Genomic DNA, 16,255 nt, shown 5'->3' on the forward strand with positions numbered 1-16,255 from the left:
CCATCAGGAGGAGGTGACAGATCATTCTGCACTTTACAAAAGCAATAGACAAGAAGTTGAACAGGACATAGATACTCAGAGTAAAGAAGGGACCATCAGGATAGAGACCTTGAAGGAACTTGAAGAGGCATCTAACATTGTCAAGACTGGGCGGATCTTTTTGAGGACCCTCTAGGATTCCAATTAATCCACCCAGGACAGAAATTTTGACCTCAAAAGCCAGATCCTTCTAAGGGTACATTTCAGGAACAGCTTGTGTGAACTTCTACGATACATTTAATGGAGGATCCAATGTCAGAAATGTCAATGGTACAGTTTGTGTCACCATCAGAGTCGTCCAGGAGCAACTCTACAGATGACAGTCAAGAGGGTGAGTAACTTCTTCATTAATTTAGCTTGTAGACTAGAGGACATGCAACAAGTGGCAAAGACTCTTACAATCAATTACCTTTCTGACTTCTGGTATTCTTGAATTCCAGTTTGAATATTTTAACTAAAGTCCTAAAATACTATAGTTTAAACCAAGGTTTATGTAGACAAAATCTGGACACTTTTTCTTATACCTCAACAAGTATGAAACACACCAAGAAAACCTCCTAATGATTGAAATAGGAATAAGCGATTGCAACCTGGAATAACAAATAGTTGTTTCCTGTCCCTTCACAGGTAAAAGCCCTGCTCCTGGCAAGATCATGAACTCAGGACTTCTTTGTAAAGTGTGTTCAGACACCAGCAGTGGGAAACACTATGGGATATATGCTTGCAATGGTTGCAGTGGCTTTTTCAAGCGGAGTGTGAGGCGCAGACTTATCTACAGGTGAGAAAACACCTTACATATTTAAAGTTGGGATCAGAGAAGATTGAAGGTGGAATGTTGTATAAAACTGGTGCAATAACATAAACTAAGATTCTGATATTGAAATGTACAGATGTCAAGCTGGTACAGGCATGTGTCCTGTGGATAAAGCCCATCGGAATCAGTGCCAAGCTTGTCGCTTAAAGAAATGCCTTCAAGCAGGCATGAACAAAGATGGTGAGTCAACCTTTAAAGGCATCCTCTTCTTCTCGACTTCTTCTTGTATTGTCTCCACTTTCTAAACCTTTCCACCAATCTTCTCTTAGCTGTTCAGAATGAGCGTCAACCCCGCAGCACCGCTCAAGTCAGGTTAGATGCTCTGGATGTGGACAAGGACAAGGAGCACCTCGCCACCACCTTGGAGCCCACTTCCTCATCCACCTGCTCCGTGATCAACCGCCCACTGCTGGGCTCCTCCATCAGCTCCAGCATCAGCTCCACAGATACTAGCCAACACTCCAACAGCCCCAAGAACGGACATCGCTTCATGGCCAGCCTGATGACGGCCGAGACCTGCGCCAAGCTGGAACCAGAGGATGGTAAGTAATGAGACCACCTTGTTCCACCAGCATCTCTCACTAAGTTTTGTTGATATACACCATGTCTGAAAGTTCGGAAATAGAATAGCAACAAAGTAAAACTCACTTGAAGTAAAGCTTAGAATTTGTTCTAGATCTTTATGACTTTATGGTGATTTGGAAGGCAGTCTGAAACCTTACACTATCAGAAAATGTGCAAAAATTTTACCTTTAGTGATGCAAAAGCTTGTCACTGAGGGAGTATTGTGACACTAAGGCAAATTTGTACCTTATTTGCCCCTAAATAGTTGATAGTAGTACCTTAAGGGTACATATTGCTAGTACTGAGGTACTAATATGGCACTTTTAGGGGTATATAAGGTAAAAAAGTTGTCCCTTGGGCACTCCCTTAGTGTGATAAGCTTTAAAGGTACTTTTTTCTGACTGTGTACAAGGTCCCTTAATATACAAAATGATAACTGTTAAGTCATTGACTGACTAGGTAACAAGACAGTACTGCCTTAGGTTTTGGACACAGTCCATGGCTGGCTAAATACTGTAGCATAAATCCGCCTGAACCAGCTAAAGTTAATGTTGGTCTAAGCTGACCTTTTCAACAGGCTAATAACTCTTTATCCCCAACTTCATTAGTTCAATATTTTGTATGTAACTGTGTTTACAGTGGATGAGAACATTGATGTGACCAGTAATGAACCTGAAAGGAGTTCTCCGGAGTACGGCAGTGCTCTCTACCCCTCGCGTGGCCCTGAGAGTGTGTATGAGACTTCAGCCCGCCTACTCTTCATGTCTGTTAAATGGGCCAAGAATTTGCCAGTGTTTTCCCATCTACCTTTCAGAGACCAGGTAAGAGTCACTTGTACTATTTTTTCTCACTCTACTATTTCTTGCCCACAAAGTAAGCTGATTTCAGGCACACGCAATATTAATCGGCAGGTACATTTATCTACCATTGCCACTCAAAATAAGAAATATTGTTGATTAATTACCCTAACAATCTATAACTATCCATAACTGCAAGTTTCAAACCCACTATTTTTGTGATTCTAGGTGATTCTACTTGAGGAAGCGTGGAGTGAGCTTTTTCTTCTGTGTGCAATTCAGTGGTCGCTACCTCTGGACAACTGCCCCCTGCTGTCCCTGCCTGACCTCTCACCCCCAGGACACGGCAAGGGAAGCCCCTCCGCCTCGGACCTGAGGGTCCTTCAAGAAGTGTTTACCCGCTTCAAGCCTCTGCAAGTGGATCCAACTGAGTTTGCATGCTTGAAAGCCATTGTTTTGTTTAAACCAGGTAGGTTTTTCCCTCTTTTTGCCACAAGGGGGCATAAATGACAGCAAACATTACCAAAACTAAACTGTTGTTCTGAGTGAGTAATCATTGCAATCTGTAACAGAAACACGAGGACTTAAAGACCCAGAACAAGTGGAGAATCTACAAGATCAATCCCAGGTGCTGCTAGCTCAACATATCCATACTCTTTACCCCAATCAAGTCGCAAGGTGAGCAAACACACACACACACACACACACACACACACACACACACGCACGACATTTGCATAGTTAAAAGTAGTAAGTTAAAAGTATTTTTGAGAGAAGACACAACTAACACAAATTATTTTTACGAATCTTTGTCTTTAGGTTTGGCAGACTATTACTTCTCCTTCCATCCCTTCACTTTGTGAGTTCAGAAAGAATCGAGCACCTATTCTTCCAAAGAACCATCGGGAACACGCCTATGGAGAAACTGCTGTGTGACATGTTCAAAAACTGAGGAGCTTTTCTGAAAGACTGTTTGTAGAGGAACAAAATCCTCTAGACTTCAGGTGCTTTGCTTTACTGCCATGCTAGTTAGAGTACAATGCCAATGAATCTGCCTAAATGTTAAAAAAGCACAAATGTATTTATTATTTTACATAGGTTGCTTATTTTTCTCATTATGTATATTTTTATGTCTCTTTTTATTTGTGTTATTCTAGCTTTTGTACTCATAATAATGCTCACAAGTCTATGCATCTTTATTATGTGACTCAGCCTGGTTATGTTTATAATGCAAATTGCCTTCCAATGTCTTTATAATTCAAGATTATTTAGAATATGTTTGATGATCAGTTTAATAAAAGTTTGAAAGAAACTGTTGATTGGTAAAAGTTGGAAGATATGTCTCATATTTGTAGGAGTTATAAATAAAATGTATTATTGATCTTCATGATTTTTTGTATCTATCTATCTATATATCTATCTATCTATCTATCTATCTATCTATCTATCTATCTATCTATCTATCTATCTATCTATCTATCTATCTATCTATCTATCTATCTATCTATCTATCTATCTATCTATCTATCTGTCTGTCTGTCTGTCTGTCTGTCTGTCTGTCTGTCTGTCTGTTTGTCTGTCAGTTTCTCTCGCTGTGTAGTATAATATTTTGGGGTTTGCTTTATTATAATAGAAGAATTATGGAAGTAAAAAATAAGTGAAAGGTTCACACTATGAATGCAATAATAAGCATTTTCCAAAACAGGCATTGAGAATTGGCATTGTAGTTGTCAAAAAATACAATGAGATGATATTATTCTACTCACATGTAAACTATCAAACATTAAAAGGACATCTGAAATTGTAAAAGCTTTAACAAATTACTACAACTGATAGTAATAGTATGTGTTAAACAACTAAAGTATTAGCCTTAGTCCTGTATTATATAACACATTGCCTTAATATGCAAAAACTATGGGGGGGGGGGGAGAGATGGGGAGTAACATGTGTGTTATTTTGGCAAGGTTGCCAGCTAAAATTCGCACTCATGGATCTATATATCACATAATAGTCGCTTCAACAAGTGGACATGGAAAACAACCCGCGGGAAAAAACGCGGACTTGGCAACACAGTGCAGTTGAGCTCTGTTGACATTTGACAATGCGTGGCTTCGGTGCTCTGATTGGTTGTAGGTCTATCCAATTGAGGTCTTTCCTGGTTCGGTTGAAACCATAGACTGTAAAAAAATATGGACGTAGTGTCCGTGACGTCACCCATAGGATTCTGATAAGCCGTTCTGAAGCTTAAAGTAGGGGCGAGCTGGGTGTTGCCATCTTGTGAGCGAGTCAACGCGTGTCCCCATAAAAACCCCATAAAAGAAAATGGGCAAAAAGGCGGGATGTGCGCGGAGCTGAGGTGACGCAATAACTATAGACGGCGGATAAATGGCTATCCACTTGTAACCACGCCCTTAATTTTGCAGAACCTTAAGGCTTTATATAACGGAAACGAATGAGTTATAAAAAAATTCATCCCCCTCAGAGTTGTCATGAAGATCAAAATTAGCCTTATAAGCCAAAACCACAATTTGTACCAGGCTGTAAACATGTTTTTTTCTGCTTTAAAGTTGAGAATTTTAACATGGGGCTCAATGAGATTCTGCTCCCTTCTGGAGCCTGCCTCTAGTGGCCAGTTAAGGAATTACAGTTTACATTACTTCCGTATTGGCTTCAAAGGAGATCGCGGGAGGTTGCCGCTTGGTTGAAACACGCCCCATAATCACAGCCCAATGGAACAGTATCAGACTCATATTCTGACAAGTATGACCACGTCAGGCTATGTCACTACTACACTACACTACTACACCATGGTTACTATAATAAAACAATAAAATAAAGTACAGTAAAAAACAAAATAATAAAATAAAGATTCAAACGGTTGTGTATCAGTGAATCGATCAATGATTCGGATCGCATGCCAAACTGCCAAACTGCTGAAATCACGTGACACTGGCGATCCGAATCATTGATCGATTCACTGATTCATAACCGTTTGAATCTTTATTTGAGGATTGAACACAAACTAGGAAGAGAAGATAATGCTAAATAAAGTCATAGTTTTTGCTATTTTTGGACCAAAATGTATTTTCGATGCTTCAAGAGATTCTAATTAACCAACTGATGTCACATATGGACTACTTTGATGATGTTTTTTTTATTCCCTTTCTGGACATGGACAGTATAGTATGCATACACTTGGATACGCTCTCAGACTAAATATAAAATATCTTAAACTGTGTGTGAAGATGAACGGAGGTCTTACGGGTGTGGAACTACATTAGGGTGAGTCATTAATGACATCAATTTCATTTTTGGGTGAACTACCAAGCGTTCTGTTGAAGTCTGAATATGATAACATTATGAAGGAAATTTTACAGCTCTATCAACCAAACTACATCCCATAATCAAAACGAACACAGTAAGATTGTTAGGGAAAACGTTGTGTACACTACAATTGATATTGAAATAACATAATTGTTCATACTAATTTAAAAAATCATCACATTACCTTTTCAAACACGATGCATGCTACTTCCGTTACTATAGAGGGCGCCATTGCATTGGCCCTCAGCACACGACGTCACGGACGTCACGGTAGACGTCGCAAAATGCGGAAGTGCTTCTTGTTTCCATGCATTGACCATAAAACGCCTTTTTTAACGTTAATAAACAAACATAGTCACCACGGAGTGAGCGAGATCTATCCTGGCACGGCATGACGATGTTCGGGAAGTCTTCGGGTTATGAGTATCAGAGTCTGTCGCAGAGAGATCAGTTGTCCAGTGATAGTCCTGGACTGTTTTCATCTCATGCTGAATTCACTCACAGTTATTATGATCAGAGAGGACATTCATTTGATTATGTCCCTAAAGTCTCTCAAAACGACTTCACAGGTATTCACTCTGCGTTATAGCTGCGCTGCACATAAGTAAATATGATAATTTATGATAATAATACTAAATCTATATGTATATATTTATTTGATTAGAAACATTACTGTTTTGAATAATTTTAAAATAAATCTCTTATGCTCATCAAGCCTGGATTTATTGATCAAAAATACAGAAAATAAAAATATATTGTGAAAATATTACTATGTAAAATAATGGTTTTTTATTATGATATACTTTAACATATTTCTGTGATCAAAGCTGAATTTTCTGCATCATTCCTCCAGTCTTCAGTGTCACATGATCCTTCAGAAATCAATCTAATTTGATGATTTATTATCAATGTTGGAAACAGTTCTGCTGCTTAATACTTTTTTTGTAATTTTTTTCCAGGATTCTTTGATGAATAAAAAGTTAAAAATAACAGCATTTATTTAAAAGTATTAAGCAGCAGAACTGTTTCCAACATTGATAATAAATCATCATATTAGAATGATTTCTGAAGGATCATGTGACACTGAAGACTGGAGGAATGATGCTGAAAATTCAGCTTTGATCACAGAAATAAATTATATTTTAAAGAATTAAAATGTTTTAAATTGTAATAATATTTCACAATATTACAGTTTTTTCCCCCTGTATTTTCGATCAAATAAATGAAGGCTTTATGAGTATAAAATATTTCTTTCAAAAACATTAAAACTAGTAATGTCTCTAAACGTTTGACGTGTGTGTGTGTGTGTGTGTGTGTGTGTGTGTGTGTGTGTGTGTGTGTGTGTGTGTGTGTGTGTGTGTGTGTGTGTGTGTGTGTTTTCCTTATTTCAGATAAAACTCAAGGATTGTTCTCCTGGATTTGCAACCTGATCGTTACATTCCTGGTTTTCCTGCTTACTTTCATAACTTTTCCCATATCTGGATGGTTTGTCCTAAAGGTCCGTTCTAAGCACATTATTAGTCTTTAGCACATTATAGTTTTTAGTCTTAAGCACATTAGAGTTTTAGTCTGTGTTAAACATTTATTAAATGTACAGTATTATTTTCAGGTTGTACCAAACTATGAGAGGATAGTTGTTTTTCGTCTGGGCCGGATCCGTCCTCCTAAAGGCCCAGGAGTGGTTCTGGTTCTGCCCTTGATTGATCAGTGGCAGAGAGTTGACCTGCGGACCAGAGCCTTTAACGTCCCGCCATGCAAGGTGCATTGAAATAACATTGCTTTCTTAAAATCTCATCTTTGTATATACCAAGTATTTTGACGTTCCCGCATCTTTTCTGCCAAAAGGTAACCACCAAAGATGGGGGTCTGGTGTCAGTTGGAGCTGATATCCAGTTCCGGATCTGGAGTCCGGTGATGTCAGTGGTGGCCGTGCAGGATCTGAACGCTTCCACACGTCTCACTGCACAGAACGCCATGATGCAGACCTTGAGCAGAAAGACCCTGAGGGAGATCCAGACAGAGAGAATCAAACTAGGGGAACATCTCGGGGTGAGAGACAACATAGAAATATAACACTTTTAAAGTCCCCATGAAATCAAAATTGAGTTTTTTGGCTTTTAGTATGAATATGTTAGCTTTATTGTTGTCTATAAGCTAGTGTGCTCCAAAACAATGACAAAATTCAAAACTAACAATCACTTCCGCCAATATAAATCAATGGTTTTGATGACATCACTCTGCTCTTTAGCGTCTCATCAGATTTTCTGTCCAATCAAATACTCTCTTGAATTTGATGCCCCACCCCTCCATTATGAATAGACGGTGAATTTGTGGCTAAAATCTGTAATCTTTCACACATTTACTATTTTCTGCATGGTGAACTGCACTACATAGGGAGAGGGAATGATTCAGACAGTGTAAATATGCTTTCCATTGGGACAAATGAAGTCTGGTTTCACATTAGTGTCACGCAAAACTCCATTACGTGCACACAGTCTGCTCCGGTCCAGAGACATGACAGCACAGAGCGTATGATACACAATGATATTTTAAAGCGATACGGAGGAGATTAGGAGGAAACTGGCTTTACTGAGCTCAATGGTTCTGGCTGAGCTGTGATGTAAAATAAACTCTATTGCCTTCTAAAAAAAATTAAAGGGGGAGGAGCTTCTCGATATGGCCTGCCCTGTCTTCCCATTTCAGTGGAAATACATCAACACATTGAATAACGCCACATGTTGCTTGCAAGGCACTTCAGTGAGCCTTTAACCACTGAATTCTGAGATTTTTTCGTTTTTTTGTTGTTGCTTGTGTGATGAAGATGGATATGAATGAAATGACGAAGCCATGGGGACTGGAGGTGGACCGTGTGGAGCTGATCCTGGAGGGTGTGCTCCGGGAGCCAGACGGGGGTCACTCTGGGCCCTTAATTATGCCCCCCTCTGTCCCAGGGCTGGAAGCTCTCACCGGACCCATACAGCAGCTTGCAATGCATTTCCTGAGCCAGACGGCTACGACTCAATGCAGTCAAGGTAATGTTTGTGTCCTTCACACATTCAAGAACATACAGAGTGATCAAAAAAAAAAAAAAAAAACAGAGAAAAGGATATGGTTGGATTCAAAAGATAGAAACATCAAGACAAACTTTGAAACTTTTTTTAAAGTCATATGGTAAGGTTATTGTCTTATGTACATAGCTTGACTTTAGCAATCGCCATCCTATTTCAGTATTCAGTGTATTTCAGCAGTGGCGTATAACATAGTCACTTCACTTTGAGGGTTGAATTAATATGTAATATATATATATATTTTTTCAATTGTAGTCTTTTAAATAGCCATCTAAAATAATAAATTATGTGCAATGAAGTGTTGTAAGAATACAAGATTGTGAAATCTGAAATGCTTCCAATACTCATTTTCCACAGATTAGATACACAATCCTATCTCTCCGACAGCGAGTTGCACACAAACCCGCCTCCCCTCACTCACTTTTTTCATTTTGTCACGGCCGGCTCGAAAGCTGCGACAAAGAAGGACAACAATATATATATACAGTCCCTGACAAAAGTCGTGTCGCATATCTATTTTGTAGAAATACCTGATATTAACCTGACTTTTAATTAATCAATTGGTGTTAGAAATAGCTCATATGAAAAGCTAAAACCCTCCCAAATGATGTTTAATGCACTGAAATAAATAATTTTCACAGAAGAAATATTTATCATTTAATCAAGACAGAAAGGTCAAATTTTGACAAGACAAAAGTTTTGTCGCCTATACAGAAATGTAACAAATTTACTGCAAATACAAAAATATGTCAGCAAATTAAGTTGTGGCGCTGCGAGATCCAAATTTAATATCTTGTAGGACTTCCATGAGCTTGAAGGACTGCATCCATGCGGTTTGGCAAGGATTCATACAATTTATTGATGAAGTCATCAGGAATAGCTAAGAAAGCAGTCTTGCACGCCTCCCAGAGTTCATCAATATTCTTTGGTTTCATCTTCCATGCGTCCTCTTTCATCCTACTCCACATATGCTCAATGATGTTCATGTCTGGTGACTGGGCTGGCCAATCCTGGAGCATCTTGATCTTCTTCGCCTTCAGGAACTTTGATGTGGAGATGGAAGTATGCGATGGAGCACCGTCCTGCTGCAGAATTTGGCCTCTTTTATGGTTGGGAATAAGAGGTAGCTAAGATTTCTTGGTATTTTAGACTATTGATGTTGCCTTCCACCCTGCAGATCTCTCGCACACCCCCATACTGGATGTAACCCCAGACCATGATTTTGCCGCCACCAAACTTCACTGTTTTCTGGGTGAATCTCGGATCCATTCGGGCACCAGTAGGTCTCCTGCAATATTTGCGGCGACTGTGGTGTAATTCAACTGAAGATTCATCTGAAAAATCCACCTTCTGCCACTTTTCCAGCGTCCATCCTTTTAGCAGGCTGTGGGCCTTGGCAAATGCCACACGGTTTTTCAATTGTATTTTGTTTAGTGCTGGCTTCTGGGCACTGATTCGACCATGGAGGCCATTTCGAGACAGAATCCTACAAACTGTTCTGGTTGACACACTGCTCTGCTGCAGTGGAAAATGGGCTGGCCTTGGATTTTCGAGCCAACAAACGGTCCTCTCGAGCAGTTGTCTTGCGGGGTCTGCCTGACCTGGGCTTGTCAAAAACGTCTCCAGTCTCTTCAAATCTTTTTTTTCTCCTCTGTACTTGACGCTGAGACACATTGAAGGTGTCTGCCACATCAGCAGTGGATCTGGTCTTCAGCCTCTTGATAATCAAAACTTAAAGGGGGGGTGAAACACTCAGTTTCAGTCAATCTCATGTCAATCTTGAGTACCTATAGAGTAGTATTGCATCCTTCATATCTCCGAAAAGTCTTTAGTTTTATCATATTTATAAAAGAAATATGGGCTGTACCGAGTCTTTCCGGAAAAAACCGAGCGCCTGGAGGCGTATCGTGTGGGCGGAGCTAAAGAATGACAAGCGCGCAAAGCGGTGACATCCTCAAGCGTGGAGAAACCCATCTATCTCAGCTAATACAGATAATGATCCACAATCAAATCTGAGGGAGAAATAAATTGAACAGGAGAAACGGCAACATCAGGACGTCCGTCTCTGTGGTATGTAAGTTACTGTATTTAATGGCCTCTCCACATTTCTGTGTGTTTACTCGCAGTGTATGAGGACATGATTCGGTTTATGGACTATTTTATGCGACTAGACCTTAGAAGTAGCAAGCAAAACGGTTTTGCACGTCAGAATACTGTAACGTTATACAGAGAACAACAATGGAGTAACCGTTAGCGCATTTGAATGACGAAGCACGCGATCGTGTCGTTTACTGATGTTTACTCATGCGACGGTAGCCAATAGCAGAGACATTTGAAGCAGTTTAAGTTAACTCACCGTCGAAGCTTTATCGCTGGGACCGCTCCGTCAGAAACACACTTCTTTGGTATGATTTGGTAAAGTCCTGTGACAGCAGTGGCGTGTAAATCCATTTTGAGACGCAACTGAAACGATGTTGTCAAGCTTCCCGTCATTTCTGCGTTCAAATCGGTTCAAATGCAGCGCTGCCTTCCCGGAATGCTGTGCTGAAGAGTTGAAGTCGCTCGACGTCACCCATAGGCGTGCTCTAGTCACGCGCGCGCGCACCCTACCGGGAGAAGAGCCCGTACGGCCCATACAAGGACCTTCCGCTCTTATTAACGTCAAATAGACCCATACTCGAAAAAAACTCGCCGAAACTTGTGAGAAACCGGAAGGAGTATTTTTGACACAGAAATACTCCATCAAACGTCCAACATTAGTTTTTGAAACTTTGTCTATGTTTAGGATGGGAATCCAAGTCTTTAACAGTGTAAAAAGCTCAGTATGCATGAAACAGCATTTCACCCCCCCTTTAAGTCTCAGGGTGAATCTTAGGCATGTTTGCAGAGGTCTAGTTGCAGTTGATGTGAAGGTCTAGTGTACTGGGGTTCTTTTTATACACACTTGAGACCTAATTGATCCATTATTAGTCACAGGTGAAGCTCATATGACAAGGTGACAACACTTATGTCTTTGCAAAAATTGACTCAATGGGCTTTACCAAGCTGTGAATATTAGAATACTTTTTGAAAGTTTAGTTTTTCACTGAAACATTATCACAAAAGCTGGTGGGATTAAAATGAGCCATTTCTTGTAAAAATATCTTGATTAGAAATATATTTCAGCTGCACTTTAGGTCAATTTGTACACAAGCGACAAGACTTTTGTCAGGGACTGTATGTATGTATGTATATATATATATATCTTTAACATCTTTAACATATATACTGTTTACATAAACTATATAAACTATTATGGAGTTGACATGTTAAAGCTTTTGACCGCAGAGACATTTTTTTTTTTACATTAAAATATTTAACTTTCAGGACTGTGTCCTACTGTGAGATCCACAATGAGCAGGAAATAGGAAAGAGATTACCTGATTTATTCTGAATTATGAAATCATCTTCCATATGGCTAAATGTAAATTCATCTATGATGAAATGTTTTTAAGCCATCATAATAAAAATCCGTTTTATGGTTTCTTCCAGATACATTGAGCTTCGCCAATGAGCTGCCTTCAGTTTCAGCTGTGAGTGTCAGCAGTGTGGATGGACTGATGGATGGGGTCAGATCAGTGCTTTCAGAGGAGCTGGTTCATCAGGTGGGAGCCTGTTACCACTTTCAGATCACCACTGACTCTGGACAGACCAACTACTACTATGTGGACCTGACACAAGGTAAGACCGAAGCTCCGTTCACACCGCCAGCGATTTTGTCGCTGTATATACAATCCAAAAAAAAGAGAGTTTACCAATGCCATTTCACTGCCTATGTGAAGCATGTGTAGTGCCTGCTATTGGTCTTTTAAACCTATTTTGAAATAGAGTCAGGATGGAGCTGTGGCTTAGTGATGATGCTCATTTGATGATTCGGTTTCGTGCCTGGCTTGCAACTAGGGCTGCACGTTTTCAAGTTTTTCATTAACCGTTAACCGAGGCCCTTAGCGGTTAATACTCGGTTAACCATAGTGTGCGTCAGGGTTATTATTTTTAGTTTATCAATTTGACGAACGCCATCTCCGTAGTGAACGCGCCTATAGAGAGAAATGCACATCATGGATTACCTAATCAGAGAGTAGCCTATTTCTTTTCGTTTTAAATTGTTAAAAGACATTTCAAGCTTTCTTAAGATATATTTCATGTCTGCGAGGCGTACGCTGAGTTTCGTTAAATTAGGATGAGATGCGCTCCAGTTCACGAGCAATGCGAGTGGCCGCGAGGGCGCCTGCATGATTAGAGCATGTAGTAAAATATGCAGCCGAGAACGATTCACACAGCGTTTGACTCGCGCGGCAGAGAGTTCAAGCATCTGTGGACTCGTCCCTTCAGCTCTGGCCATCTTGCTTTCAGTCCGCGATTAGCTTTTTTGTTTTCTTCATTACAGTTAAAGTAACGTCTGCTTTTCTCTAGTCATTCACAAGTTTCTCACTTCAAACTTTCTTTCTTCTGCTCCGTTATGCACAGCGCACGCAACTCCCGCTCTGCTTCTGCCCTAATGCGACTTTTAGTCCAGTGCGACGTGTTATTTTCCTCTTCATGACGCATTTTTTGACTGATGCGACTTATACTCCGGAGCGACTTATAGCCTGAAAAATGCGGTAAGCACTGCATTGCAATACTTGCATTTTGCCCCGTCACTCTCATTTTTAAAGTGCTCCCACGCTTTCTTTGCGCGCTTCATTGCCCGCTTAGAAAGTTGGTCATGACTTCTTCTTGCGGATATTACAAATGTCCGGGAGCGCGCTGGCGGTCTCTATAGGTGCAAAAATATATTACAACTAAATTCAAAGCACGTCATTGACGCCACTTAACCGAGCAAAATGTTTCACTCGGTTACACAATTTTTAACGGTTAATCGGTTAATCTCTTTTTTACTATAATTTCCTGATGCTACTCTACTACTAGTCATTAAAAATGAGGGAAAAAAACACAAAAAAGGCAGAGGTAGATCAGGGTTGTTATCATTAACAAACTAAAAGTATATATGAAAAAAAAATCTGTAAATTGAAATAAAGTAAAAATTAAGTAAAATAAATATTAGCTGAAAAACATAAGTTGCCTTGGCATTACACTGAAGTAAGTTTAAGTTGAAGTACTAAAATTATTAACTAGAAATAACATTTAAAAATGAAATATGAATAAATGAAACAAATAAACATACATACAGTCTTGCTCAAAAGTTTACACACCCCTTGCAGAATCTTTGAAAATGTGACTAATTTTAACAAATTAAGAGGATTCATACAAAATGTGTTATTTTTTTATTTATTACTTTCCTGAATAAGATATTTTTCATAAAAAAGACACAATATTTAGACAAAAAATAGCTGAATTTATAAAAATGACCTTGTTTTAAAAGTTTATAAACCATTGAATACTATGTGTAGTTTTCTGATGATCCATGGCTGTTTTGTTTTCTTTAGTTGTTCTGAGTCTCTTGTTTGTCCTGAACAGTTGAACTGCTTAATGTTCTTCAGAAAAATTCATTCAGAGTTTTCCAGAATCTTTTGCATATTTGAACCCTTTTAAGCAGTGACTGTATGATTTTGAGATCCAAATATTGTTAATTAAATCTATAATGCTAAAATATAAACTAAAATAACACTGAGGAAGATGTTTAACTACTTGAAACATCAAGTAAGATTATTGAATGGTGAATAACTGTATAATGCCAGCAGCCATATCACCCTGTAGCCCAAGACTGGTTTCCCACTGAAGCTAAGCAGGGCTGAGCCCGGTCAGTACCTGGAGGGAGACCAAATGGGAAAACCAGGAGCTGCTGGTAGAGGTGTTAGTGAGGCCAGCAGGGGGCGCTCACCATGTGGTCTGTGTGGGTCCTATACTGGATGGGGACTATACTGGACTATATCACTATACTGTCAAAAGATCATCGTCCTCCAGATGAGATGTTAAACCAGGATGTCCTTCAGAAAAAAAGAAGGAAAAATTGTCCCATTGGCCTCTGTCCATCATAGCCTCCTGATCATCCCCCTATCCCGATTAGCTTCATCACTCTGTCTCCTCTCCTCCATAAGCTGGTGTGCGGTGAGAGTTCTGGCGCAATATGGCTGCCATCGCATCATCTACCCCCCCTCCATATGAAGCACTTGTAGGACCCAGAAAAGCGCTATATAAATGTAACATGAATTGTTATTATTATTTGGGTGCCTGGAAAAAGAGTACAAGAAATGTATTTCTTAACTGTGGTAATTATGGTAATCATACACAAAGTATATGATTACATTCAGAGAAAATGAATAACTACGAATTAAGATTTGGATTGACCATTTGGGAATGGTCTCTAGGCTGTTTGTGCACTGTAGTGAAATCCCCTGAATGCTGCCTCAGCGCTTCACTGTGTCTGTGTTCAGGTCGTGGAGCGTGTGGTGTGGGCGTCCTGCCGAGAGAGCCGGATGTTTCTCTGAGCATGAGCGAGCAGGATCTGCTGGCCATGTTCCAGGGCGGCCTGCGACCGTTCGCCGCCTACAGCAGCGGCAAACTGAGAGTACAGGGAGACCTGAACACCGCCATGAAGCTGGAGACTCTCATCAAACACCTCAAGAAAACATGACGTTTATAATGCTTTCAATCAAAGGCCTTTGTAAAGAATTTAAGGTTTACATTGTGAATATTTTTAATACATTTGATTGTGCATGCAGTACAAAGCATTTCACTTCCTGTTGTCTCAGTGTTTTTGTTGTTTGATTATTTATTACAAGCATTTCAATTTATGTATTTACAGAATTGATTGTGTATTCAAAATCTATTTATGACTGACTTGTCTTACGACATATATTTTCTAATAAATGTATATTCTAGTGGTCAGGTGTCTTTTAGATCATTGCACACACACTTAGCAACATCCTTGAGGTTTGTGTTTATGGGCGGATTCGTAGTCTTGTCCAAGGCTGACTGTCTCTCAAACTTTGACCCCCATATGTTTGGTGTCCTTGCACAACTATTTATACAGAAAACATAACAAGGTTATTCCACTATTATTGGTGTATATTTGTTCACTTGATTGAGTTTTCAACTATATATATATATATATATATATATATATATATATATATATATATATATATATATATATATATATATATATATATATATATATATATATATATATTACTTTAACAGAATTTTTTTTTTCTGTCAAACTAATTCATTTTAATTATTATGATTTATTTATTTGATTTATTATATATATATATATATATATATATATATATATATATATAAATCAAATAAATAAATCATAATAATAAATAAAATGAATTAGTTTGACAGAATAAAATATATTCTGTTAAAGTAATTAATTTAATAAATTAGTTAACTAATTCATTTTAATTATTATGATTATGAATTGTATTATTATTTATAATTTAATAGGGTTCTTCTGACGTCATTGGTGTTTTATTTATATATATATATAATTCTGTGACCCCGCATTTAATAAAAGTATGCTGTCAAATCAATGAATAGCATTCAAAACAAAAGTTTGTGTTTACATAATATATGTTTGTACTGGGTATAATTATAATATCCCAATAAAAATATAATATTTTGGGTAAGAGGGTCCTGAAAAATGTTTATTTTTATTATTA

The 16,255-nt window shown here is 38.7% G+C and overlaps 2 protein-coding genes across 2 annotated transcripts; both read left to right on the forward strand.

The window, feature by feature from the left end:
• Nucleotides 1-279: 279 nt before the first annotated feature.
• nr2e3 (nuclear receptor subfamily 2, group E, member 3) lies at nt 280-3,231 on the forward strand. Its single transcript, XM_067435968.1, has 8 exons — nt 280-370; nt 667-817; nt 930-1,033; nt 1,123-1,395; nt 2,057-2,238; nt 2,443-2,683; nt 2,787-2,892; nt 3,034-3,231. Exons 1-8 carry the CDS (start codon nt 280-282, stop codon nt 3,164-3,166), a joined length of 1,281 nt encoding a protein of 426 aa, XP_067292069.1. The 3' UTR covers nt 3,167-3,231.
• Nucleotides 3,232-5,813: 2,582 nt separating this feature from the next.
• Nucleotides 5,814-15,469, forward strand: stoml1 (stomatin (EPB72)-like 1). The gene is made up of 7 exons (XM_067435969.1): nt 5,814-6,107; nt 6,930-7,036; nt 7,148-7,297; nt 7,384-7,587; nt 8,360-8,570; nt 12,138-12,326; nt 15,020-15,469. Exons 1-7 carry the CDS (start codon nt 5,930-5,932, stop codon nt 15,217-15,219), a joined length of 1,239 nt encoding a protein of 412 aa, XP_067292070.1. The 5' UTR covers nt 5,814-5,929; the 3' UTR covers nt 15,220-15,469.
• Nucleotides 15,470-16,255: the final 786 nt, after the last annotated feature.

The sequence above is a fragment of the Pseudorasbora parva genome, chromosome 25 (assembly GCF_024679245.1).
Source record: "Pseudorasbora parva isolate DD20220531a chromosome 25, ASM2467924v1, whole genome shotgun sequence".
NCBI classification, from domain to species: Eukaryota; Metazoa; Chordata; class Actinopteri; order Cypriniformes; family Gobionidae; genus Pseudorasbora; species Pseudorasbora parva.